Below are 25709 nucleotides of genomic sequence, written 5' to 3' on the forward strand. Positions count from 1 at the left end.
CCAACGGGCGATCTCGCTCGAGCGCCATCGATGCAATGTTGACGTTAGTGTCTGAGACGCTGTTTGGGTAGCATGCGGATGCTAAACCTAGCAATAGGAGCTAGCAGCGCAATATGCCCTGTGAAACCTTGACGCTTAGACAGGCGAAGGGTGAGGGTGCACGCACGACACATTCCGACGCAATGTGTTGTGTCTCGTTGGGCAGTGCAACAACAATGGAGGAGTGGTGGCCGCAGCAGCAGCAGCACCCCCTGGGCAATGTTGCACCACTTAGCGCAAGGCCAAGCCAGCCAGCCCTGCTGCGAATGAACGAATGTCGTCGTCGTCGTCGTCGTCCTGGTCGCTTGGTCGCTTGCTCCAGTAACCAGCCATCCGCCGCACATTGTCCATGTATGTACGTATCACCCCTGCACAAGTAGCCGGCCCCTGGGGCCAGGGGGTGAGAGGGCAGGGGGTGGTGGGGGTGGCCAAGGTGGGTGGGTGTACCTGTTGATTTTTGGACAAAAGCACGGGAACCCAAAAGCAGTCGCGTCAAAGCAGAGGTCCCATCCGATGCGTCAAGGCACCCTGCAAGGCCTGTCGTCACAACTCGAGGCCGCAGCAGACTACCCTTGGCCGACCGGCCGCCCGCTCCCCTGCCCTCCCTCCTGCTCCAGCGGACCCGGAGGGGAGCGCGGCGACAACCACCAGCTGGAGCAGACAGTAGCGACTACGACATGCACACCACCACAGCCTAGGCATTTTGAGCGCTGCCGCGAGTCTGTCTGCCTTGCCCACCGGGCCGAGCGGGCGGGGTGGAGACAGACGACGAGACGAGCTTGTTCGGAAAACTCATTTTGGGCACGACGCCACCCAAACCTGTCTTGTACCCTGCCTTGCCTGAGCAGCCTGAGCAGCCTGAGGCCCCCTGCCTGCTGCTCGTCTCTCGTCTGTAGTCATTTCGTCGCTCGCTGCGACGCCTCCAACTCACAAAAAGGACGCCAACTTGCTCCTCCCCCTCAACTCTACGCTAGTCCCAAAACTATATCCCTCCGGCCTGATCGTCGCCAACGCCGCCGCAGTGTGTCCGGTCACCGCGCCTCTCTGCTGCCGCCGCCGCCAGCCAGCCAGCCGACCCAAGCCAACAGCCGCAAGACACCCGCCCCGCCAGACTGACTGCCCGCCCGCCCGCACGCGCCGCACGCACCACCACCACCCACCCATACCATCTCGCCCTCGTTCACCCTTGCTCGCAAGAAGAAGCTCTTTAGCCAAGCGCCTCTTTCGACCCCATTGTCCTGAATCCCCAATCGGGTCTTGGACACGAAGGGCAATATACCGACCAAAGCTCGACGGGGACAACCTACCTTAACCTAAGGCGACTGGCGACTGCTTTCTCTTGCTCTCACGCTGCATTGGGCAGGTAGCAAGCCAAGTGGATCCATCATCGACTCCCTCTCCCAGCGTCATCATCGCATCGCATCGCCGCCGCCGCCGCCAACAACAACTGACCGAGACAGTAGCCGCCATCATTGGTGCCTGCTTGATACTCCTCGTCCTGGACCCCCACTCAGACGCACAGCGCACTACGCCACCACCACCACCACTACTCCACCTCCTCTTTGCATCTCAACAACCCAACACATCCCCGTGCACCCATTGTCCCCTTGTTTCCTCACTTTTGAGCTCGATCCTCTACACAAAGACACCACGCCTCTGCAACGCCTTTGGGCCACCCAGTCGACACGGACCAGAGATCTTGCCTCACCGTTGTCGCGAGGTTGCAGCTCCGACCCTGCAACCCAGGTCCCTATCGCAACCCCCTCGCCGCCAGCCAGCCAGCCAGCCCAGCCAGCCAGCCGCACCCTCAACACCCCTGCCTTTACGTCCACTCTACGTGCTACAATCCCACACACCCAGTAACAACCTACCCACACCCGTGCACTCTTGCGCACGTCTATTGTTCATATACCTCAACTCGACTCGTACCCCCCACCCCATCCCACACCCCCCAACCACAACCCCCCAGCCCAACCCCCTTGGCGCCGGCTCAGTGCGACAGGACTCTCCTCCTATCCCTTCTAGGCCGCCGCAGCCCCGCTCCATCCCTCGTCCTCTGGCGCTGGATTTCTCATTTATCACTACCCAACTCGCACCAGGAGTCTTGCCAGGCGCCCAGCCCCTTCGCACCACCCTGGCAAGCCAGCAGCCATCAGCAACTCTTCACTCCGACGTCGTCCTAGCTCAGCACTCGGAGACGTAGAAAGAGCTTCATCAACGACCTCTCTCCCTCTGGCTCATGCTTGCAGCCATTGTCAAAACAGCTCATGTCTCTACTGGTGAGTGTAGCCTGCCTGCCTGCCTGCCTGCCTGCCTGCCCTTCAAAGGACATCACATTGCAAGCGCCGGGCTCGCCCATTCAGAGCCCAGGTGACGCCTCTCCCCACCATCGCTGACATCAGTCAACAGGCCCGTGCAGCAGCATCAAACTAAACATCTCCACTCCTCTGCATCACTGAGACGACATCGTTCTCTCTTTCTCTCTCGCACTGTTGCTGCTTGCCATTCACGACGTTACCGCTGCGGTCACGATGGACGCCTTCTCCTCGTCGCCGTTGGCGGAAACGTTTCCAAGCGGCCGTTTCGGCACGCCCGACGCATCCCCTACGCCCGCAGAGTCACCATCGCCCACAAAGACAGAGGTCGACTTCCCCGCAGACGTCGACCAGTCGTTCAACTCGTCCATGTCCATCTCGACAACCGGCGACTCTCCTCCCCCATCACCTTCCATGTCCAGAGTTCTTTCCCCAACACCGACATTCATCCTCAAGCCACCACGGAGACCCGAGCTCTCTGGACAATCATTACAGCTTCTCAGCAACGCCCGGACAAACGAGCCCCTTGGTACCCGTGCTCGCCCACTAGGGCCAGCAAGGACCTTTGGACGAGAGTTGTCCCTCAACACCCGGCCCCTCAACTTTGCTCAGCCTTCGTTTAGCGAAAAGGGCAAGATGCTCCCTCCAGCTGTCCCAGAGAACAAGACTGCAGCGTCTCCCGTCCGCATGCAGTGGACGCTGTCTCACGAAGACATGAGCTCGCCAAGAATCTCACTACCCCACATGGGTCGCCGCGACGTGAGCAATGGCCTCTTGATCGACTACTGACAACCCCACAGTCCGCACCAACATTAGAGTCACCACGGCATGTCTCGACCCTCACCGACTCTATGGACGTCGACTCTCCACGACGTGCCAACCAGTCCCCGTCCATGGACGGGTCGCCGGGCCTCGGCTCGTTCTTCTGCGAGTCGCCAGCAGCACCCTCAGCTGTGCCCCCATCAAAGAGGCGAACATTGGTTGCTTCCTCCCCAGCCTCGCCTTCCAGCTCGCCTTCGACGAGACGCAACCGCCCGGACAAGGTGGTGTCCTCCGGAGCCCTTCTGTTCGGTGTCGGCTCGCGAGCGAACACTGTCGCCTCCCGCAGAAGCGTCCCTTACACCAAGCGGCCTTCGCTCACCCCAGTTGCCCCAGCCGATGGGTCTAGGGCCGCAACGTCGACATCTTCGGCCTACCCGATTCTCTACGGCCCACCAAAGGGTTTCGGGTTGCCGCGTGGGGTCCCGACTATGCGACGGGCGTTCTCTGTCTCTGATCAGCACGCGACCGCCCCTGAGGGCAGCGAGTCTGAGTCAGAGTTTGAGGCGTCTCCATCGGTCAACCCTACCGCTGCAGAGTACCAGCGCCGGTACGGCCCATCAAGAGCCGTTCTCCCTCGCATCGACGGATCGCCAGGGCTCAAGGTAGCCAAGCCGTCGGCGAGTGGCGCCACGTCCCCTGTCCCACCACTCAAGAGTCCTTACGGCCCCGGCGGCTTGCCAGGCTTCGGTGACAACGAGGTCGACGGCAAGGTTCTGCCATGCCACAAGGTCAAGGAAGACGGTCTTGTGCGCATCACCCCGCAAACCATGACCGACCTGCTCGCCGGCAAGTACGACGCCGGCATGAAGCGGTACCACATCCTCGACTGCCGCTTCGACTACGAGTATGAAGGTGGTCACATCGACGGCGCTATCAACGTCAGAAGCATGGAGCAGCTCGACGAGCTCCTGCTGACAGCAGCTTGTGGTGTCAACACCGACGGTTCGCTTCCTCAACCCAGCCGCAGTGGTCAAGCGGACGCCGCCCAGCAGGTTGTCCTCGTCTTCCACTGCGAGTTCAGTGCCAAGCGCGCCCCAACGTTTGCAAAGCACCTTCGATCTCGCGACCGCATGCTCAACAACTCGATCTACCCCAAGATCTTCTACCCAGAGTTGTACATCCTCGAGGGTGGCTACTGCGACTTCTTCAAGAAGTGCCCCACGCGCTGTGAACCACAGTCATACGTCCCCATGGACGACCCCCGCCACTTTGAGCGGCGCAACTCGGACTTGCACGACTTCCGCAAGTTCAGCCGCACCCGCTCGTTCACCTATGGTGAACTCCAGCCCGGACAACAGGCCTCTCGCGCCCAGCCCTGTCCTCCGCTAGTCTACGCCGCTGCCTCTGCTGCCACCTCACGCCGTGGCGGCAATGGCGCGACCATCACCGAGGAGCACGAGCCAGACTCGTCGTCGGGCTGCGAGGCTAGTCCCTGCCCACGGGCTCTCTCAATGGGCCAGGCGCCCATCTTTGGATCTGCCAAGGGTCGCGCCGCCGGGCGCGGCCTCCAACGCTTCAACTCTTATGCCGGAGCGTCGCTCTTCTAATTCAAGCATTATAGTACTCTCCAACTACACTGAAACGATCTGCGGCCAGCACCACACTGCAAGCTTGGCCGCTAAACGCATCATCACGCCCACACTCGTTTGTAACATTACCGCACCACACATCATAACACCGTGTCGCCCACTTCTTTGCACGCACACTCGCCTTTCACCCCCGGCCTAGAAACACGAGCACGAACAACTACACGAATTTGTCAAGTAATCTGGATTCGCTTGGACCTTGTCGTCAGGCCATTATCATTGGGGTCTATATTGTCGGTTCCCCCTCCAACACGCTCTCGCACACACACATATATCGCACTGCCCCTTGAGAAAACACATTCATCAACCCGCCTATCCCACCAGATTCGCACCACGTCACTGTCGCCTGTCAGCAAGGCCAGCTCTTTCTTTATATTTTACGACTCCCCCCACCGAGCGGTGCTTTGGCCACCGCTGCAGACCAAACTGTGTTGTGTGTGTCGACCGAGTCTCCGCCATCCGCGCTGCGCGCCCACATCACAGACTGTATCCTTACCTGTGTCTTTGTGCGCTTGCTTGGTTTTCATAGCTCTGCTGGATACATGTGCTCCTGGTATCGAATGAATGTCGTAAACAGGTCCCAGTCTGGCTGCCACTCACCCTCTGCAAGTCGTGGTCAAGTCGAGTGGAGGTTTATGGGACAATTTTTGGTTCCGTCGGGAGCCCCACATGCCACTCTTAGATTTTTGGAGACTTTTGGTTGTGCGCCGAAGTGTCTGTCGAAGGCTTCGAAGTCTGGCTGCTTGCTTGCTGCCAAACAACAATCTACAACTGCATCACACAATCCACCCCAAAACAGCGGACATGACTTCAAACGTCCTTCCGCTCTTCTGGCACTTGGCCTCGTCCTCAAAAGACACACGGCTGAGCGCAAGTGCCGACCTGGTGTCCTCGGTAGACGCCTTCCAACAAGCCTTTGTCGCCGCAAAGGCCGAGGCAGGCGACAGCCAAGGCGACGACGACGATGACGACGAGGACGGATCCGACGACGATGACGAGGAAGACGACGACGACGAGTCGGGGATGGAGGTCGACGAGGACGACGACGGCGACGACGAGGACGCAGCAAGCGGCGCCCTGGCCGAGGAAGGTGCCCGCCTCGACGCGCTCCTCGCCCGCGACAACGCCCAGGACGTCGTGTACTGCGTCAAGCGCCTGGTCCGCGGTCTGAGCTCTTCACGAGAAAGCAGTCGTCTGGGTTTTGCTGTGGCTCTTACCGAGGTGGGTTATTATGTACAAGAGCACGCTAACCACGCAGCTCTTGGCCCGCACACCAGCCGTCACGGCCGCGCAGGTCATCTCTCTCGTGTTGCGGAATTCCCAGTTCAGCAAGGGAGGAAAGGGTGCCGATGAGCGTGACAAGATGTTTGCGCGCCTCTTCGGCATCATCGCCGTCTCCGACTCTGGCGCGCTCTTCGCGCCCTCCAGCCGCCTCGAGGACTGGGAGGTCGCCGTCGACTCGCTCCTCGCCCTCGCTGAGACCAAGGCGTGGCTCGCTGAGGCCGCCGGCTGGGCGCTCGTCCGCGCCACTGAGGACCTGCTCAAGTCGGACGCCGAGTGGAAGGAGGACGGGCTCGAGTACCTCGTCTCGTCGGTGTACGAGAGCAACAAGTCGTGGACCCCAGAGAAGGTCGCCCTCTCCCTCGTCCTCCAGGCCGCGCGCCCCGCCCTCGACTGGAAGGCGCTCACGGCGCCGACGTTCAAGCACCAGCCGCTCCTCAACAACCACAACCTCGCCGTGCTCGGCCGTATCCTCAAGGAGGGCGGCGCCGGCGACGACGACGACGAGCCCAACCGCACGGGAACGTACAAGCCCCAGCTCCACTTTGTCTGGGACAAGATCCTCGAGGCCTACTTCAACGACCAGGCCGAGGGCGGCTCGTTCCAGGACTTTTACCGCACTGTTGTCGACGAGTCGCTGTTCAGCAACACGTCGTCCGCCGAGCGCAAGTACCACGGCTTCCAGGTGTTTGAGCGCGCGCTCCCCCAGCTCCCGGCCGCCCAGGTGCCGCTCGTGTTCACGCCCAACTTTATGCGCACGTGGATGAACCACCTCGTGTCGGCCGACCGCAACCTGCACAAGGCGGCGCTGCAAGCCGCCCGCGTCGTGAACGACGTCGTCAAGGCCAACCCGGCTGCTGGCTTCACGCTGCTCTCGCAGCTCGTCGGCAAGCACGGCCGCCCCGACTTTGACCGCGTCACCAAGACCAAGACGGTCGAGGGCATCATGGCCAGCCTGACGGCTGACGGCGTTCTCGACTACGTCAAGTACCTCGAGGGTCTTGTTCTCGGCAAGGACGAGGGCAACAGCAGCAGCAGCGACCTCAGCTCGGCTGACGAGCGCCGCGCCTGGGCACTTGACCAGCTCGCCGCCCTCGTCCGCAACAACACCATCCCCAAGGCCGACGAGTGGCTGGCTCGCGTCCTCGACCTGCTTCTCGTCCACGGCTTTTTCATCCTCCGCAAGGCTGACAAGAAGAGCCCTATCGAGGCGGTGAGTTCATTGCATTAGGTACATCTGCTGACCACACAGCTTCACACCGTCCCCAAGCCCCCCTTCTCCGAGGTCACCGCCGCCACTGCCCGTGCCCGTTTCACCTCGGCGATCGTCGAGGCCACGAACGCCACCCCTGCCAAGGCTGAGGGCGACGCTCCCGCTCGCCAGCGCGGTGCCGACAGCAACGGTCGTCTCTGGCTCGCCCGCGCCCTCGACACCCTCGCTGCCGTCGAGGCCAACAAGAAGCACGCCGAGCTTGTCGCCGACGCTGACGACGAGATCAAGAAGATTCGTGCCGATGCCCTCGCTGTTGTCGCGACCGTCCGCAAGGACGCCAAGGCTGACAAGGGCGATGTTGCCCGTGGTGTTGAGATCCTCCTCTCGTTCCTCATTCTCCAGACTTACGACGAGGTCGAGGACGCCCTTGACCTGCTCGATGAGGCCGTTTCGGCCGCCCAGGGCCTCTTTGGAGGCAAGAAGGACGAGGAGCTCGTCCCCACTGACGCTCTGCTCGACGTCCTCGTCGCCCTGCTGGACAAGAGCTCGGCCGACCTCAGGACGCTGGCCAACCACGTCTTCGGCATGGTCTCGCCTGCGCTTACCGCCTCGAGCCTGGAGCACCTCGTCGTCCAGCTGGAGCAGTCTGCCGCGGTCGCCGAGGAGGACGACGATGAGGACGAGGATGACGATGAGGAGGACGACGATGACGAGGAGGATGAGGACGACGACGAGGATGAAGAGGAAGACGACGAGGACGACGAGGACGAGGATGCCAACGCCACCGTTGACCCCGAGTTCAGGAGACGAGTGGCCGAGGCGCTCCAGGTCTCGGGCGTCGGCCTGGACGGTGACGACGGCGAGGAGGACGGAGATTCCGACGACGAGTCGGTCTGGGACGACGACCAGATGATGAAGGTCGACGAGCAGCTCGCCGCCGTCTTCAAGCAGCGCGCTTCTACAACCAAGCGCTCCGACTTGAAAAGTGAGTTGGCTCGCTGCTGCCGATGCTAACTCGTCAGACGCTGCTATCGAATCGTTGCATTTCAAGAACCGCATTCTCGACTTCTTTGACATCTACGCCAGGAGGCAAGCTACCAACCCTCTGGTGCTCGACATCATCCTCCCATTGTTACGACTTGTGCGCTCTGGATCGGGCGAGCTGGCCAACAAGGCGGCGGGTGTGCTCCGCACGCGTATCGCCAAGGCAGCGCACGCTCCCTCCAACGTTGACGACGAGAAGGCCAAGGAGCTCCTGGCCGAGATCCACCGCCAGGCGCAGCGTGCCGCCAACGCCGAGTTCTCGGCCCTCTGCTCGTCGGCGTCGCTGTTTGTCGCGCGCGCTGCCCCTGGCCCCGCGCTCGACGCCTACCGCGCCACCCTGACAGACTTCATGACCCGCAAGGGCTCCGAGGTCCGCCCGTCCTTTGTGGCCGAGTACATCCGCCGCCACCCCGCCAAGGCGTGGAGCCTCGCGCCCGACCTCGTCAAGCTCGTCGCGCCCGGCGGATCCGGCGTCAACGCGTACCGCCAGACGCAGGGCTACACCTTCCTCGGTGCGCTGTTCCAGCAGGTCCCTCAGCTCGTCAAGGCTGGCGACGTGGCCCAGGCCGACGCCGAGAAGGTCATCCGCCAGGCCGCGTCCGACGTCTACGCCACGCTCGAGGCCGCCGCGGCCTCGACCGACGCCAAGGAGTGGAAGGCGGACCGCCTCAAGGAGGTGGCCAAGTTTGCGCTCCAGCTCGCCCGCGCCGCCAAGACGCTCGCGGGCGACAAGGCCGCCGAGCTACTCGACGTCAAGCGCCTCGCGACCGTCACGGACGCGATCAAGGCCGGCCAGCGCACAAAGGAGATGAAGTCGATCCACCAGCTCCTCCAGCAGCTCGCATCCGTCCTTGGCGCCGGCAAGCCCAAGGAGAAGAAGGCGGGCAAGGCGGCCGCGTCCAAGGTGGCCGCCAACGGAGACGATGAGGCCGAGGCTGAGCCCGAGGCCGAGGCACCCAAGCCTACAAAGCGCAAGGCGCCATCAGGCGACAAGGCCAAGTCCAAGGGGAAGAAGGTGAAGTCGGCGCCATAGAGTTCTGCATAATGCATATCGGGTTTCACATTGCGTTGGGTTGCGTACTTGGGTATGGACATGCAGGGTGTGTGGGATGTGGATGTGTTATGAGTGTGTAGACAAGACGAGGCGAGTGTGTAGACAATACGGGCTATCGCACGATGGCGAGAGCAGTGGCAAGCATCTCTGCGTGGCGGAGGACACTTGCAGGTGTTGGGTTCGGCGACGCGAGGTCATCAAGCAGGACTTTGGCGCGCCGCGCGAGAGCCGCAGCGGAGCGGTTATCCGTCTCGCGCTTGAGGTCGTCGGCGCGCGACTGGGCGCGGTCGAGGATGGAGGCCGGGAGGCCAGCGAGACGGGCACACCACACGCCGAACGACGCCTCGGCGAGGCCGCGTTTCAGGTGGTACAGGAAGGTGATCTCTGCGTGGCCGTCTGGTGCGCGCCGCTCGTCGAACGCCATGTGCCAGTTGCTCACTTGGTCCGGGAACTGGTGTCAGCGCTGAGTGGCGGACGAACATACCTCTGCGGCGAGCTGCTCCGCGACCAGCGGGTAGTGCGTGACGAACAGCGAGTTGCAGCCTGCCTGTGCGAGGTGTGCGAGCGTGGCATAGGCGATTGCCACGCCATCAAACGTGCTTGTGCCACGGCCGAGTCTGTTGTTAGCGCGGCGAACTGGGAGCAACTCACTCATCCAGGATGACGAGCGTTCGTGGTGTGATGGTGCGCAGGATGTCGCTCGTCTCTGAGAGTTCGACCATGAACGTGGATTTCCCGCGGCCAATATCGTCGGACGCGCCCATGCGACTGTTGTCAGTTACGGCGCGGAGGGGTAACTCACGTCAGGACGGCGTCGTGAATCCCGAGTGTGGCTGCTTCGGCTGGGACGAACGAGCCGATCTGCGCCAGGCAGACGATGAGCGCTGCAGCGCGGACACAGCTGCTCTTGCCGGCCATGTTCGGACCCGTGATGACCTTCGACCGGCCTTCAGACTCGGAAAAGTCAATGTCGAATGGCACGTAGGCCTGGTCGCGGAGCGCCTCGACCATAGGATGCCGCCCTTGCTTGATTGAGAGTCTGGGTTCGCTGACAAAGGTGGGCTTAGTGTATCCTGGTCCACTGGCAGTGGACGCAAGAGAGATCATGCAGTCGATGACGGCGATGAGGCGCGAGACGACGACGAGCTGGTGGCACTCGGAGATGTCGCTCTGGAACGACTGGAACGCGCGCTTCGCTGACGCCGCCAGCGTCTCCTTGTGCTGCTCTCGTTCCTTGATTCTGCTGTCAGTTGAATGCAGTTGGTGTTAGACTTACATTTGAAGGATCTCTGGGGTGTGGAAGCGTGAGACGGCTTTCGTCCTGCGGCGTAAGTCGTGTGGGTCGAAAGGTTCCAAATGCACCCACGAGCTAATCTTGACCCATTTCGGAGGGACGAGCTTGGTGTCACGTAGTGGCACTTCAACAAGATACTGAGGCGTGAGCTCATTCTTACCACGACCTCGAAGCTCACCTCGATCCCAGACACGGTCACGTAGTTTAGAGCAGGCTTCTTGACAACCTTGCGGACATCCTTGAGGTGTTGAGCAAGCTCGCTCTCGCAAATGCTGATGCACTGGCTGTCAGCTACGCCACTCACACGCCACGCACATCCTTGGCATCCTGAATCTCGGGGTACTTGTCGGGGTCAGCCCACAAGTCCGCCTCGTTGTTGGCACGGGCGGCCTTGAGGTCGATAGCGTTGAGAAAGGCACGTGCAGGCTCAGCAATGGTCGGCAGTGTCGTCAAGATGTTGTTGAGCATGTCTGAGTGGAAGGGCTTGCCTTCCCCGTCGTCCGGCTTGAACTCCGAGGCGACGCGCACAAGGCCAACGAGGATGGTCGCGAGCTCTGTCGGCGTCGCTTTGCCATACTGCACGCGGGTGAGGCCGCGCACCAGGTCTGGCATGTTGACGAGAAGGCTGCGCAGCTTCTCCATGTAGTAAGTGTTGCAGGACACGATCTCCTCCACGGCATCGAGGCGTGCGCGGAGTGCACTGGTGGGTCAGCCAGAAGGTGGGCAGGCTACCCACTTGACATCGAGCAGTGGACGCCCAATCCACTCGCGCATCAGTCGGCGGCCCATTCTCGTCTTGGTTCTGGGTGTGAGCTGCATCGTATCTGGAGACATACTGATCCAGAACTGGTAGCTGTCAGCATGATCCCTGCAGAGCAAAAAGAACGTACGCCAAACCAAACTGCCATATGCTCCTCCGTCCGTCTGGTTGCGATAGATCTCGAGGTTGACGAGGGTGTTGCTGGAAAGCAGCATGTGGGCACGGTTGATAAACTGGGCGTCAGGAGGGCCACCTCGCGACAACATACCTTTGTGAATGAGGAGCGGTGTCGGAACGCGCTCTGCAGGCCAAAGGCTGAGAGTTAGATCAGGAGCGAAGTCTTAACTCACCCTTCATGTAGCGAACGGCGACGGCCAGCGCCACGACGATCTGCTTGGGAAAGTCGACCAAGGCGAGGACCGCCTCCTCGGCTAAGGTCAGCGGCGTCACACGTCACAACTCACCAGGTAAACCAGACGCGAGGGTGATCGAGTCGCTCTGCGTCCCATTCTGCTCCTCCATGTCGACGTCCGCGCCGTCCTCGGCAGCGAGGTCGACGACGTCGCTCCCTCTGCGGTAGAACGTGGTGAGAAAGTCGAACGCCGCACTGTACTCCATGACGTCGTGTATCCTCTCCACGCGAATGACACTAGCGCTGCTCGACGAGCCGGCCGCGTGCTTGAGCACCTTTTCTGTCGCCTTGCTCAGTCCGTTGGCGGGCAAGAGGAGCTCGGCAGGCTGGAGGTGGGTCAAGCGCGTCTCGAGCTCGCTGCGGACTTCCGAGTCGTCAAACTCGTCCCACACCACGTCGCCAGTGTTCGGCACGACGCTGACGAGGGCAATACGAACGCGGTCGTCGCGCGCGAGGCCTCCGAGCGGTTGTTCCACGATGGCAACGAGGGTGTTCGTGGGCGGAGGGGCGCCGCCCGGGCGGACAGGTTCGTCGCGCAGCGTTGACGACTGCTCAGATGACTCTTCAACATATCTGTGGGTGTCAGCTTAGGATGCACGCGAACTTTAGCTCACGTCGCAGCCGTGTACAGGTGAGTGAGCTCCCGCACGAACGGCGTATTTCGGTTATCCCCGACCTTCTTGAGCGCCGCCGTCTCCATCTGCGAGATGACGCCGACCTTGTACCCGAGCGAGATGAGTTTCTTAACGTGGATATGCAGGCGGTGAACAGGAATGGACGCGGTGTAGAAATTGCGATTGGGGAAGCTGGCGTCAGCGGCGGACAACAATCTGAACTCACGCCACAATGCCAAGCTCCTTGGACGCCGTCTGGCGGGTCAGCTCCATCATGGTTGCGCTACCCACCTTGGCGTCGTCCCCGTGGAACTTGTACTTGTACCCGACCTCCATAAGCAGCAGCACGTCGGCGTTCTTGGCCTTGATCTCCATAAACTGCCGCTCGAGGGGCGTGTAGCTCTGCCCACTGGGCCCAACCTCGACCTCCTTCTTCTTGCGCCCGCGCTTGGGCGGCTCAGCGGCATACTTGGCACGGAGGGACGTGCCAACCTCCTCCGCGGCGGCCTCGTCGGGGTCCGCGACGTCGGGCGTGCCCTCGCCCTCGCCGCTGATCGCGCCGCGCAGCTCGGCGGCAGCGGCCTCGTCGAGCGCTAGCGACCGGCGGCGGGGGAGCACGGCCCCGGCGTCAGCGAGCGCGCGCCACGCCTCGCTGCGGCGCTCCTGCTCCGCCGTCTGGGTGGACCGCGGGACCGCGCTCCCCGACACGGCGTAGCTCCCGAACGCTGCCCCGGCGGGCGCAGCGCCCGCTGCTGCTGCTCCGCGGGGAAGGCGGAAGGTCTCGAGCGCGGCGCTGGGCTCGCGCGATGAGCTCGGCACGGGCTTGGGAGAAGCCTTGGGCTTGAAGTACGACGACTGGATAGCCTTCATGCGCGCCTCCTGTGCCGGCGTCGGCGCGACCTTGGCCCGCTTGGGCGGCGGCGAGCCAGTCAAGTCGACCGCGTCGCTTGCCGTCCGGCCGCCGCTGGAAGCCGCCTTGGGCTGGAAGAAGCTGTGCAGTGATGATCTGGTGTTAGAGGGTCACGCTGTACCGACTCACTGGGCCCCGTTGCTGTTCGTCGGTGTGGTGCCCATCTTTGGTCGGGTGTGTGATGCTGCGTGCGAGGTTGTTTTCGCCGCGTCAAGTTACGCGTCCATAGAGGGTGGAGGTGGGTGAGGTGTGCAATTCACGTGGCTGTGTTCCTGGTTGTCTGCGGGGCTCCGTCATATGACGTCGAGCTGCTCGACCACAAAAGTCGCGACTTTTGCTCGACTTTTGCTCAACACGACGACCCAACACAACCATGCAAAGGTCACAACCTCGTCCTCTGCTGCTCCTCCTGCAGCATACTCACACCCCCATCATGCCAAAAAGATCCGCCAAGCGCCCGAACCACATTCCTGGGCAGAGCCCTCGTGCGGCAACCTAGGTCAAGACTTCACTTCCGGGTCGTGGCCTGCGATCCTGCCCAGGCCAATGCTCCCTATGGTGCGCCGGTGGGGTACCACCCATACCCATTAAATGACTAAGTCGCTACCTTAACCACTACACCAACGCACCGTTAAAATTATGAGTCTGGGCCGGTTGCTTATCACCTGCTGCCGACGTCACCTGACCCGCGGGTGTGTGCGGCGTGTGTGTCCAGGCTCCGCCGCTGTTCGTCCAGACCGCGCCGGCGCCATCCACTGACACCGTCGCCGTCGCCGACACCACCCCTCCCCACTCCCTGTCGCCGTCACCGACACCGAAGCGGACCTCTCACCAACATCACCGACACCGACGCCGACCTCTCAGCACCCCGCGTCCCCTCGGCACCATGTCTCACAGTCGCGTCGCGTCGCGTCCTCGCGACCGCTGTCTCACCCGTCCTCACCACCACCTGTCTCACCCCGCGTCATCACCACCATGTCTCACAACCAACCATTCCTCGTGCACCACCATGCCTCAGATCCCTAGCACACATCGCATTACCTGAACGAGCTTGCCATCACCTGTCCCACAACGCGTCACGTCGCCTCGCCCCATGTGTCCACGCAACGTCCACCCACACCAACACACCTTTACATTACACGCCTCGCTCCTCCAACACACACCCTCACGCGTCGACCAATCCACTTCTGCCCCACTTCTCTGCGATCTCGACGCTGCGGTGAATGCGCGCACAGACGTTGCCACATCAGCCAACTTGAAAGACAAGATTCAACAGGATCAGCACCTCTGTCTGGACGCCCCGGACACCCAACAGCGTCCAGCGCCCCTCTACCCTCTGCTAGACTCGCTGCCGACCTCTTCTCGCAGCGTGGAAGATGGTGCTCCTACCCACAACCCAGATGGGAGTAGCACTCAGACACACGGTGCAAGAGCTTTGCCCACGCGCCTGTTGCCCAGCCGGCCGCGACTGATACTGTCCACAATCTATCTCTGTCCCCGCCCCACTTGCCCTAATGCGATGCATGATAGAGTATACATTCCTTCGATTCCAGCAACACACGATCCCTTACCGGCCCTTGATTCACAACACCGAGCTCACAACACATGCCGCTATGCCGAACCGCTGGCGCCGCCGGAACCTGACGCTGTCGAGGGCGGGACGTGGGCTTCACGAATCTTGCCCCGCTCACTGGCGGTGCGACGCGCCTCCTCGTGCCGTTCTAGAGCCTCCGATCCCATGCCGCCGTTGGAGGCGTGCAGCGCCCACTCCTCGTCGGGGTCCGCCTCGCCCGCCTGCCGCCGTCGAACGGCCGCAGAGCTCAGCTCCTGGAACGTCGCACCACACTGGCACTGCTTGCGGGGGTCGAGGTTGTTGTCTGCCTCCGAGGTCTCATTTGCACACTCATCTGACAACGTCAGAAGTAGGTCGGCCGAGGCTACTCACAAGTGGGTAGGTTGAGCGCCGCGGTCGAGCAGCAACACGACGGGACAGTGATAGGGAGACGGACCTGGCACATGCGCACCTCGCCGGGTCCATTGATTTGCTTCCCCGTAACAGTCTCACCCTCCATCGAGTAGAAGATTCTAACGAGGAGTTCGTGCGAGACCCGGAGGGGCGTGATGGTTCTGGAGGAGTTAGAAGTAGATGAGGCTTACAACTCACCCAGCGCTCGTCGTCGGTCTAATCTTGTCATGGTTTGGAAGCCTGGCGACCGCACGCGTACGGTATCCGTTCGGAGGATGATCGCCCTCCACGCCACCAGCCTCGGGGCCACGCCAAAGCGACGGGACAGGGTGGCCGAGACGGCTCTCGCCATGCTGGTGCGGACGACCAACCTGATAGATGACGTGGTTGCGCGGTCCCTCGGGGCGAATCGGTGGGTCGTTGGGCGTGCGCGGCGACACAACGGTGTAGCTCTGACTGAGGAGGAGGCGAACGAAGAAGATGGTGCAGGTGGGCGCAGGCTTGGGAATGGTCAACTGCACGAGCATGACGCTTGCAATGCTGAAAGCATCCGACGTGGCCGAGAAGCGCCACGGTCCCAGACCCTCGACAAAGCCCTCCTTTCTGAGGTCGAGCTGGAATACGCCAGCACCAACAGTGGGGTTGGCGTGGACCTTGAGCTTGCGCATTGCACAAATGTCGCCCGAGAGCCAGCCAGCCTTCTCGGACCGCGTCTGGTCCGAGTTGGAGTTGACACTGATGTTGTCTGTGTCGCGGCGCAATGGCGATGGGCGCCCGAAACTTGACAATGTCGGAACCTGGGCATCGCTTCCACTTGGGCGGCGGTGGTACAATCCTCGAACAGGCGGCGTGCTGACACTGTCGGTGCCGCCAAAGGCGATGACATGTTCGTCAGATAGGGGCGATGTTGGCGAATCGCCCAGAGCAAGGCTTCCCATCCTGGGCGACAGGTTCGAACCCGATCTTGGCCTGTTGCTGAGTCCCGCAGCCTGGTCTGCTGCAATCTTATCTGATCGTGCAATCACCGACTGGAAGTCGGCAAGGAAAGGAATGTCGCCCTGGATAGGAAGCTCGCGGCTCTTGAACTTGTTGCCAAACACGCCCCCGGTAGCCGGAATGCCCTCTACTCGAGCGGTGATGATGTACGAGACACGGCCGAACTGGTGGTAGTCGTATGTTGCAAGGGTTGCAGGCAACAAGATGGAGAACGAGAAGCTGCGATGTCAGCTGAGGCTACGTTCCACACAGCTTACCTCTGGCTGCCCTTCTCGAGCCAGATGCCTTCCTCATCGACACCAGACAGAATCTCGACTCCGCGTTCGAAGATGCCGTCTTCCTCCCAGCCCCTGGCGCCACACATATTCAACCTGGCGACCGACTGCACACCGACACTGATCGCCTGCACGCGCCGGCGTTCCTTCATGACCACTTCGAGGGTGCCAGTCAACACCGTGTCCTCCGCGGGCGGCTCGCGAGTCGGCTGCCCTGCTTCGAGTGGGTGCAGGTCGTACTGGCGTGGCGGGCGGACGAGTGCGACGCCCCTGTGGTTTGTCAGTCTCGCTCCGAGACACGGTTGTCATGAGTCGCCACCAGCAGCCAGTTGGTGGGATCGCTTCCCATTTCGGGCCTCCCCCTCGGTTCACACACTGACCACCACGCCACAAAGGAACGTAGCAGGAGCACGTCTCGATGCCGTTGAGTCCCTCGCGCACGCGCTCACGCAAGCCGCCACTCCCCTCCCTGAGTTACTCACCATCCTGGGACGTGAATCGTCAGCGTCCCCAACCTAGACTGGGGCTGGATGCTTGACGAGCGCAGATAGATCGGCGGGGGTACTCGCGGGCGGTCGTCGAGCACCATTGGGTTGGGGAGCGGGCTGCGGTCGAGCGAGTGGTGGGCGTACGGCGGCGGGGTGGCCGAGCGGACCATGGGCGGAGCGGAGGCCGTCTGGGCATTGGCACCGACCCCCGCGCCGAGGGACTGGGTACCGCGCAAGTCGGGGCTGGCGCGCTCCTCGCCCGGGGTGGTTGCTGTCGCTTGTGTCGTGGCGCGCGGACGACCGGTGCGCTCCCTCAGCTCGTCAAGGGCCTGCTGCGCGCTTTGGGTCTGGTGCGAGGAAGAGGTACTCGCGCTCGGCGAGCGGGCGCCCCGGCCTGACGGTGGCGGGATCGATGCGCCGCCAGCCGCGAGCACGGCTACTGACCCAGTGAGACCTGATGCGTTGGAGGTAGCAGAGCCACGCCGCTCTCGTCGGGGCGATGGCCAGTTGCGGAGCTGCATGATGGGGCCGTAGTCGACACTGAGGAAGGTTGTGGAGGAAGAGCGTTTTGGTGTTGTCGCTCAACGCTTCCAGCGATCCACGTTCAACCAACGTGTACGCGACGACTCGTTGCTACTGTCGGCCGAAGGAATACGGCGACTGGCAGGTGGTTGAAACGAAATGTTGTCTGAGCGGGCAAGAGACGAAAGCTTGCCCCGTGATGCGATCGATGTCTCAGATAGCGAGACCGACGGCCGACTGGACAAAAGTGCCCACTATCGCCGGTAGCTTAATGACAAGCAGCCGAGTCAAGCTGACTGGGCTTGCAGCGGAATGTGTGAAGACGATGAGGTGATGAATGGCGCACGCGGGAGGGGTATGTCTGTCTCCTCGGTAGCGTGATGATCGACTCGTGTGCGTTCGGTGTTTGCGCTGTGCCTTCGTCCCGAATGCTATCTCGCAAGCAGCGACAGGGATGAGCGAGTGCGAGGCTGCTGATTATTTGTCGGCAAGCCGATGCACAAGCCAGACTGCGCGCGCCGTGAGTGAATGTACAAGTGCCGGATGAGGGCGAAAAGAGGCAGCAAGGTTGTCGACTCGGTTGTGTAGCGGCGGCGGCGTCGTGCGGCTGCTCCAGCCAGTGTCCCGGCCCCAGTTCGGCCCGGCACTGTTAAGTCGTTGCCGATCAGTCGACCGAAGTATGCGGCAGCGGGGCGCTTTTGTGTCTCTGCCGTCCTCGTCGTCGAGGCAGCTACAGATGGTGTGTACAGTATGCAAACTTTGCGTGTACTGTCGACCCAGACTTGATGCGCTTTGTCCGTCGCCGCGACACCGACACGGAGGGGGAGGGAGGGGCAGGTGCGCGCGGTTGTGCAAAGGGAAGAAATGAGGGGTCAAGAGAGAGCCCCACCTACCACGCACACGTCATGTGGCACGAGGCCCGGTCCATTTTATATGGGCGGCTAACCCTGGCTGGGGCCAAGCAGGGCCAAGCATCGGATCCGTCCGACACTCATTCCTAATCAAAAAGACGGTAATTGCTGCTGTTGTAGCGGCATTTGGGCTACCAGTAGCAATATTGCTGCACCGAGCATTCCTGGGATAGATCCCAATGGGCATCGTGACGGCGTCGGCGACTGTCAACCATTCGACTCAGTAAGCAGGAGGCTGCAGGCCGCCTCCGACATCGCCTACAACAGCTCTGAGGACCATGGCGTGATCCAAAGCTGACTGTGCACTTGCTCCATCCCGTGATGTTATATCTCCCAAGCGAACACCTGCAACATTGCCCTCAGCTGGCAGTGCCACTTCTTCCTTCTGCCCTGATCTGCAGTATGTCAGCGCCGCTGATTGCTGACACGAAATGTGCGCCATGTGCGACCTCATTTGGCGCGCAGCAGTAGACATGAACAGAGTCAGCTGCAGTGCTCGCCATCGCCATCGCCACCACACTCTCCCGCACAAGAGTACTAATAACGCCTGCATCGGTGTATAACAAATCATCGGTCTGCAACCGACACCGCATTGCTTCCCAATCCCTCAACCACTCCTCTCCCCTCCTGCAGGACACAACCAGCTCCCCTCGGTCCCCGAGCTCCAAATTAATGGGTCTGACAAGACTTGGGTATAAGCGTGCGAATGCTCCGGTTTTGCTGTATTGTTGTGCCGAGTTCTGTTAGAAGGGGTTCGAAATGGCGAAAGGGGTCACGAAACGTTGCGGATGTCGACCAGAGATGGCGACGACATCATAACCGAAAACCAAAAGACGAGGCGCTTAGAAGAGACGCTGGGGCTTGCCCATGGTCGACTTGACGTGGAGCGAGCCAATGTTCTGCCACTGCTTCTTGAGGAGAGAGATGAGGAAGTTGATGGCGAGCATGGTGTTCTGCATAATGTGGTCCTCCTCCATGTCGACGTGGCCGATGGCGACACCGAGGCAGAGAACCTTCTTAAGCTGGAACTTGATGGTCGAGCGGACCTCGTTGACCTTGCGGGCAAGGTCCTCCGAGTGCGAGACGGGGGTGGGGAACTTGCCGGCCTTGGAGAGACCGGGGCCGAGGAGACGAGGAATCTGCTTGATAAGAGCCTCCGAAGCAAGGAAAGCGTCGTACTTGGCGGCGAGCTTCTTGACGAGCTTCTTGTTCTTGTTGAGCTTCTTCAGGTCCTCAACGGTCATGAAGGCAAGCTCTTCGTCGAGCTGCTTAGCACGGTCGACGTCCATGGCGTCGGCGAGAATGCAGAGCTGCATGCGGGGACGGGGAACGTGGGGGAGCTTGACAGTGCCCGAGAAACGCTTGTCACGCTGGGGGTCGTAGCTGGCACGGGAGTCAGTCGGAAATTCTACGCGTCTGAATCCGAGAGACCACTCACTTCTTGAGGCCGATCTGGAGCTCGACGGTCTCGACGAAGTTACGCTTCTTGCCGGTGCCCTCCTTGGCAGCCTCGAGCGAGGACTGCTTGAGGACCTCGCGGAGGGAGGCACGCACGCTAGATGCCTGGAGCTTCGACATGGTTTTTGGTGGTTTTGATGGATGAAGAGAACCTTCAGCTCACTGTCGAAACCGTTAACTTTGCTCGTGTGGCAGGACGCAGGACGTTGAGAAATTTGCCCCCGCCAGCCTGAGTCCTTTACGACGGAAGCAAAAATGGATCATATTCCCGGGGTTAACCCCGCCACCCGAGGCGCGTGGCACTTCGGCTTTCGTCGCCGCCGATCGGAAGTCGCTCATCTGAAAGTTCAAAGTCGAGCATCAATCTCGACAACAACGACGACCACTTGCTCCTACTACACCACGATGTCGGCCCGAGTACCCTTTGGCACGAACGCGCGCAGGCAGATCCTGGACCGCGTGTCCAATCCGGCAATCATCGCCATCCCCGCCCCGCTGACGGGTAACAACGTGCCGTTCTCGCTCAAGAAGACGCGGCGCAACTGGAAGCCCAACACCAAGCGTGCCAGCTTCCCCGTCACCCTCCTCGGCGACGCGCAGGAGCGCACGTGGCGCGCGTACGACGAGGCGCTCGAGACTGGACGGACAAAGGTCAAGCTCCCGCAGCTCCAGGGCGTCCGGATCAACGCGAGGGATATTAGGAGTGTGCAGAAGGCTGGTGGTGTCGAGGGCATGCTGGTGAGTGGTGGGGTGGGCTGGGGTCGTGGTGGGTGTGAGAGAGCGGAGCGGTAGATGTGGGGTGAGCTACACCCGCTGCTCGACACCATCAGACGCTGGCTCGGCGCCATGACACCAGAGCCCGATAACGCGCCGCGGCACACCAACTAACATCCCAGCTCTCGCGCCCAAGCAAGCACTTCACCTCCTTCGGCCGCCAGCTCCGCAACGACCTCTTCAACCAGCTGCACGGCCTGCGCTACGAGATGCTCCGGGCCAAGCAGCTGGAGCTGGAGCAGCTCGAGGCTCCCAAGGCGGCCGAGACCGAGCCCGGGCTGCCTCTGATCGAGGGCGGCGAGCGGCCATGAGCGCGCGCGGGAGAGAAGTAGACGGCATATAGCAGCATGGCATGTACAACTCACATTGCGGTGGGGTGGGGTGTGTGCAAGGGGAAGGGGGTTGGAAGGGGAGGGGAGGTGAGATGAGAAGGACAACGGACTTCAACCCGACGAGATGGCAGCATGGCAGTCGATGCGCCATTTGACGAGCCACTTGTGCCCTCGGCACAGCTAGCTGGCACTGTCCCCGTCAGTCGTGACCGTGGACGTCGAACGATACCTAACCACTCTGCCACTGGCTTCGACTGCACCACAGCGCCACCCCAGACCCGTACTCAAGATCATTATACTCCATATGCGCTATGCTACAAGGTGACAAGCAAGTCTAATCTACAGCGCTCAGAAGAGCTGGGCAAGGGCAATACCAACCGCGGCGAGCGCAAAGCTAGGGACAAGGTCACTTGCGGCGCTGTGGCTCGTGCCATTGCTGTACCCCGAGCCGTGGTATCCGCTGCCGCCGTAGCCGCCAGCAGCGCCGTAGCCGATCGCGCCGCCGACAACGGCACCACCGGCCGCACCAGCAGCCGCGCCACCAGCGGCGCCGCTCGAACCGCCCTTCGTGCCGGTGCCGCCAGACGATGTGCCGCCGGACGCGGGGGGCGAGTACGGTGGCGGGGCCTTGGAGCCGCCCGAGCTGGAGCCGCCGGAGCTCGACGAGCCGCCCTTGCTGCCGCCGCTCGACGCGCCACCTCCACCACCACCGCCTCTGCCACCGCCGCCACCACCGCCCTTACGGACCTCGAGGTAGTGCTTCCCCCGTGGCGGGTGCAGCAGGGCCGCGCCGATGATGTGTACTGTCGACGGCGTGTCCGTCTCGAGCGGGATGTCGTGCTCGAGCACGGCGGCAAGGTCGGGCGCGAGAGCGACGTACGAGGCGTCGTCGCCATGCCAGTAGTGTGCTGTTGCGTCCGACGCGAGGGTGAGGTCTCCGCCCTCGTCGAGGTCTTTACCCGAGACGGTGTGGAGCGAGATCTGAGGCGTCAGCTTGGGCGCCCGAGCTCGCACAATGCTGCTGCAAAACTTACGTGGTTGCCAATGACGGCGGGGTTGCGGGCGACCGCGGCGTCAGCCTCGGCGCCCCATGCCGCGTCGATAGGCGCGAACAGCGTCACGCCGCCGTGGGCGAGCTCGAGGAGGCGGGCGCACCCGACGTCCGAGGTGGCGGCGGTGGCGAGCGCCGACGCAAACTTGGCTGCGCCGTGCGCGGCCAGCGTATCCCGCCACGCGGCGAGTGCGGTGGCGAAGGCGTCGGTGGCGCAGTCTGCCGCCGAGGCAGTGGCGGACGCGGGGGCGGGGGTGTCGTCGTGTTCGGCGGTGGTGTCGCTCGTGACGAGATTTGTAATGTCGTCGTTGGTCGGCGCGGCGTGCGCGGCCGCGACGAGGGCAGCGGCGAAAAGTACTGAGCGCATGAGTGTGTGTGTGTGATGATAGTAAAGCAGGGTGTAGTGCTGCGGATGTTGATGGGGAGTTGATTGCTGCGGCGCGGCGAGGTCGTATTTATGTCTAACGCGATGTTGACAGTGCGGTGCAACGTGAATGGCGAGTTGACTTGGTGATTTTACGGCCGTCGGCGGGAGTCCGGCGTGGGTCGTGGTGGGCACACGCCGCGCCAAGACAGCCGCGGCAGCAGCCACAGTCCACCAAGCTCTCTCCGTGACGACCGTTTCACGGGCGTGCCTGGCCAAGCACCACATGCCCGCGTGCAGCCCCGCACGCCTTGGCCCCCCGCCCACACCGGCATCGGCACGCTCGGCTGGACGCTAATGCTGTGCTATTTACCACCCTCACGCCAAGGAATCCAAAACAGCACACCTCATCGCATGACGCTGATCCAGTGCTGCTAAAGCTGACCAGGACGAGTTTAGCCAGCCCCGATAGCGGAGGATGATCTGCAATGCTCATCATCTTGGCAGTTGATCCGAAGACACATGGCGATGGCGTGCGGCAGGTTGACGACGGCGCAACCACCCAACGACGACGACGTCATGAGGCTGTACTCGGCCGTGCGACGATAACACTACTCACTACATGCACAGTGTCCTACTAAGTGTTCAGAGGCGAGAGTCCTAACTGGCTCATTTACACAGGCTGCAGCGCGTGCCACGCGTGCCTCACTTGCACGTCGAGCAGGGAGGCCAGCCGCGCTTGACGAGTGTAGCGGGCTGGCCCCAGGCGTTCTTGAGGATCTGTTGTCGTCAGCTACTGCAGTCGCCCCGCGCCGCCAACTCACCAGCGCGGTGCCAGTCGCGGTGGCAATGTCAGTCTGGAGGACCACCGCCTCGTTCGTGGTGCCCTTGATCTCGAGCCAGAGCGACGCCATGCCGCCGACCCAGTAGATGGCGGTGGCGGACTCGAGCTCGATGACGCGGTTGGCCTGGTTGAAGAAGTCGGTGCGGTGGAGCTCCGTGGTGGTCGAGTACTGCGGGCAAGCTAGTGTCAGCGAGCGTGTCGTGTAGTTGCAGTCAATACTCAGTCACTCACATACTCGCCCAGAAGGCTGGGGTTGGCGGTAAACTCGGCGACGAGATCCGCCGTCATCGCGCTGTCCTGCGGCGCGAGGATCGTCTTGGCCTCCGTGACGAGGGGGTAGACGGCCTTGCAGCCGTCCTTGGTCGCCGAGAGCTGGATGAGGAGGTGCGGGAACAGGCTGGCGCCGTTGCCGCCCAGCGTAGCGGAGAGCGCGAAGAGCTGGTGGTTGAAGTCGGGCGTGGCGCACTTGCCCAGGTGGTAAGGGGCTGGCGCGGCAGCCGCGAAGAGGAACGAGGTAGCGGCGACGAGGAGGGTGGTGAGCTTCATTCTGTGGTGGGTGAGGGTGGCGAGTGAGGAAGAGGGAGAGAACGAAGGTGGGGATGAGGAGGAAGGCGAGGAAGAGCAGTTATATCTTCTCCAGCAGTCAGCTTGTTGTTGCTCCCGAAGCCAAGCTTCTTTACCTCCACCGTGCGCTTCTCCCCCGCACCAGATCTGCACACTCACCGCCTTGGGTTAATATCACGCCCGAAGCACGACGCTGAGGCTATCGCGACGAAAATAGCGCAGCGTGGCTGCGGCGACGCAGAAGCGTCGGCGGCACGAGCATTGGTGGTGGTGGCGGGCAAGGGGATCGTGGCGGGGTGTGTACACGAGCGGTGCGAGCGCGCCAGCGACAGCATCTTGCACCGAGGGCGATAGTTAGAACGTTGTTGCTATTAACGTCTTTCAGCCCTTCGCACCGCGCACGGGCGTCTCGACTTCTGTGGCAGAGTGACGCCCTCCAGTCGCCAGCGTATGTGCCACTCGCCACATCCTGCACACTTCACTCGGATTCATAATGTCCTACGAAAGTGTCCAGGGCTGGGCCCAGTGTCCGTATCGCACGGCGGATGTCTTGTCGTCGCTAGGCGTCGTGAAGCTTGGCTCGTGAAAACGTCGCCTAAACCAGCGTCGCAGGCTGGCCCCAGGCGTTCTTGAGGATCTGCAAAGTGTCAGCCGTTGCGCCCCTCTCCCTCGCCCAGTTCGCCAACGTACCACCGCAGTACCAGTCGCGGTCGAGATGTCGACGGTGAGCACCACCGCCTCGGTCGTGGTGCCCTGGATCTCCATCCAGAGCGACGCCATGCCGCCCACCCAGTAGATGGCCGTGACGGACGCGAGGTCGATCGTGCGGTCCGACTGGTTGAGGAAGTCGGAGCGGTGGAGCGCCTTGGTGGTCGAGTACTGTGGCGTGAATGTGGGCTCTGGTTGTGGGCCGCCTTCCCTCCCCTTCCCGCTTACTCACATACTGCTGCAGAAGACCAGGGTTGCATGTAAAGTCGCCAACAAGCTCAGGCGTCATCGCGCTGTCCTGGGGCGCGAGCACCGTCATGGCCTTCGTGACGAGCGGGTAGACATAGTTGCACCCGCCCGCGGTGGTAGAGAGCGTACCGAGGAGGTCGCCAAACTTGCCGGCGCCGTTCGAGCCAAGCGTGCACTGCAGCGCCTGGAGCTGGCCCTTGAACTGGGGCGTGCCGCACGTCGTCACCATGTCGGGCGCCTGGCGAGCGGCATTGGCCTTGGGGCGAGCGGGCGCGTCGCGGCGCTGAGGAACGAGGAGCTCGCGGCGGTCGGCGGCGTTGAGGCGCGCGTCGAGCTGGCGCGACTCGGTGGCCGCGGCTGCAGGAAGGGCGAGGAGGAGAGCGGCGGAGATGAGCTTGGTGAGGAGCATTGTGGGTGCGTGGGCGTGGGTTGAAGGCGACGGAGTGAGGAGGAAGAAGTGAGTGAGGTGTGCCGCGGGCAAAGGACTGGGTTAAGTACCACTCGGGGTCTTCCTCGTCGCGTCAACCAACTGTTGCATGAGCAGCGTCGCGGGGCGTCATCATCCCACATGCACACTACTATCGCTGATCACATGTGTCTGCCGCCACACAGCTTTGGGTCAGTTGGAATCAGATCTGGCGCGCGCGCAAGTTGGCTTGGGATTTCGGTTGCCCGAAGCCAGAAATAGCAAAGTGGTGGGTGGCGACGGCGTGCATTGCTGGGCGTATGTGCGTCGACTACTCACCTCACCTGACACTGTCGTCGCCGCCAAGAAGAGAAGCATTAGAACATCAGTGTTTCGAGAGTCGAGGAATGGCGGCGTCACTTTCCAGCCAGCGGGCAACCCAACCACATCGATCAGC

The 25709-nt window shown here is 62.1% G+C and overlaps 9 protein-coding genes across 9 annotated transcripts; 3 read left to right on the top strand and 6 right to left on the bottom strand.

Annotated features, from left to right (window-relative positions):
* Positions 1 to 2493: 2493 nt before the first annotated feature.
* Positions 2494 to 4723, top strand: cdc25 (M-phase inducer phosphatase; the record flags this gene model as incomplete). The annotated part of the gene is made up of 2 exons (XM_062771314.1): positions 2494 to 3113; positions 3155 to 4723. Exons 1-2 carry the CDS (start codon positions 2571 to 2573, stop codon positions 4721 to 4723), a joined length of 2112 nt encoding a protein of 703 aa, XP_062627298.1. The 5' UTR covers positions 2494 to 2570.
* An 843-nt stretch (positions 4724 to 5566) lies between these two features.
* Positions 5567 to 9333, top strand: pol5 (DNA polymerase V; the record flags this gene model as incomplete). The annotated part of the gene is made up of 4 exons (XM_062771315.1): positions 5567 to 5983; positions 6021 to 7256; positions 7296 to 8241; positions 8279 to 9333. 4 exons carry the CDS (start codon positions 5567 to 5569, stop codon positions 9331 to 9333), a joined length of 3654 nt encoding a protein of 1217 aa, XP_062627299.1.
* Positions 9334 to 9466: 133 nt separating this feature from the next.
* MSH3 (DNA mismatch repair protein MSH3) lies at positions 9467 to 13508 on the bottom strand (the record flags this gene model as incomplete). The annotated part of the gene is made up of 16 exons (XM_062771316.1): positions 9467 to 9805; positions 9839 to 9971; positions 10006 to 10122; positions 10157 to 10597; positions 10631 to 10675; positions 10721 to 10785; positions 10827 to 10928; positions 10964 to 11348; positions 11385 to 11641; positions 11677 to 11723; positions 11759 to 11839; positions 11873 to 12393; positions 12435 to 12626; positions 12661 to 12689; positions 12726 to 13440; positions 13474 to 13508. 16 exons carry the CDS (start codon positions 13506 to 13508, stop codon positions 9467 to 9469), a joined length of 3504 nt encoding a protein of 1167 aa, XP_062627300.1.
* Positions 13509 to 14864: 1356 nt separating this feature from the next.
* Positions 14865 to 18251, bottom strand: LOC62_03G004798 (uncharacterized protein). The gene is made up of 5 exons (XM_062771317.1): positions 17064 to 18251; positions 16564 to 16851; positions 15509 to 16525; positions 15290 to 15471; positions 14865 to 15251 (listed from the first exon to the last, which is right to left on the bottom strand). The coding sequence occupies exons 1-5, from the start codon at positions 17588 to 17590 to the stop codon at positions 14956 to 14958; spliced, it is 2310 nt and encodes a 769-aa protein (XP_062627301.1). The 5' UTR covers positions 17591 to 18251; the 3' UTR covers positions 14865 to 14955.
* A 786-nt stretch (positions 18252 to 19037) lies between these two features.
* rpl101 (60S ribosomal protein L1-B) lies at positions 19038 to 20125 on the bottom strand. The gene is made up of 2 exons (XM_062771318.1): positions 19941 to 20125; positions 19038 to 19885 (listed from the first exon to the last, which is right to left on the bottom strand). Exons 1-2 carry the CDS (start codon positions 20078 to 20080, stop codon positions 19345 to 19347), a joined length of 681 nt encoding a protein of 226 aa, XP_062627302.1. The 5' UTR covers positions 20081 to 20125; the 3' UTR covers positions 19038 to 19344.
* A 202-nt stretch (positions 20126 to 20327) lies between these two features.
* On the top strand, positions 20328 to 21107 carry LOC62_03G004800 (uncharacterized protein). The gene is made up of 2 exons (XM_062771319.1): positions 20328 to 20698; positions 20857 to 21107. The coding sequence occupies exons 1-2, from the start codon at positions 20366 to 20368 to the stop codon at positions 21043 to 21045; spliced, it is 522 nt and encodes a 173-aa protein (XP_062627303.1). The 5' UTR covers positions 20328 to 20365; the 3' UTR covers positions 21046 to 21107.
* Positions 21108 to 21144: 37 nt separating this feature from the next.
* On the bottom strand, positions 21145 to 22588 carry LOC62_03G004801 (uncharacterized protein). Its single transcript, XM_062771320.1, has 2 exons — positions 22101 to 22588; positions 21145 to 22047 (listed from the first exon to the last, which is right to left on the bottom strand). Exons 1-2 carry the CDS (start codon positions 22482 to 22484, stop codon positions 21415 to 21417), a joined length of 1017 nt encoding a protein of 338 aa, XP_062627304.1. The 5' UTR covers positions 22485 to 22588; the 3' UTR covers positions 21145 to 21414.
* Positions 22589 to 23186: 598 nt separating this feature from the next.
* Positions 23187 to 23871, bottom strand: LOC62_03G004802 (uncharacterized protein; the record flags this gene model as incomplete). Its single annotated transcript, XM_062771321.1, has 3 exons — positions 23187 to 23261; positions 23306 to 23494; positions 23557 to 23871. The coding sequence occupies 3 exons, from the start codon at positions 23869 to 23871 to the stop codon at positions 23187 to 23189; spliced, it is 579 nt and encodes a 192-aa protein (XP_062627305.1).
* A 517-nt stretch (positions 23872 to 24388) lies between these two features.
* On the bottom strand, positions 24389 to 25255 carry LOC62_03G004803 (uncharacterized protein; the record flags this gene model as incomplete). The annotated part of the gene is made up of 3 exons (XM_062771322.1): positions 24389 to 24526; positions 24580 to 24768; positions 24830 to 25255. 3 exons carry the CDS (start codon positions 25253 to 25255, stop codon positions 24485 to 24487), a joined length of 657 nt encoding a protein of 218 aa, XP_062627306.1. The 3' UTR covers positions 24389 to 24484.
* Positions 25256 to 25709: the final 454 nt, after the last annotated feature.

The sequence above is a fragment of the Vanrija pseudolonga genome, chromosome 3 (genome assembly GCF_020906515.1).
Source record: "Vanrija pseudolonga chromosome 3, complete sequence".
NCBI classification, from domain to species: Eukaryota; Fungi; Basidiomycota; class Tremellomycetes; order Trichosporonales; family Trichosporonaceae; genus Vanrija; species Vanrija pseudolonga.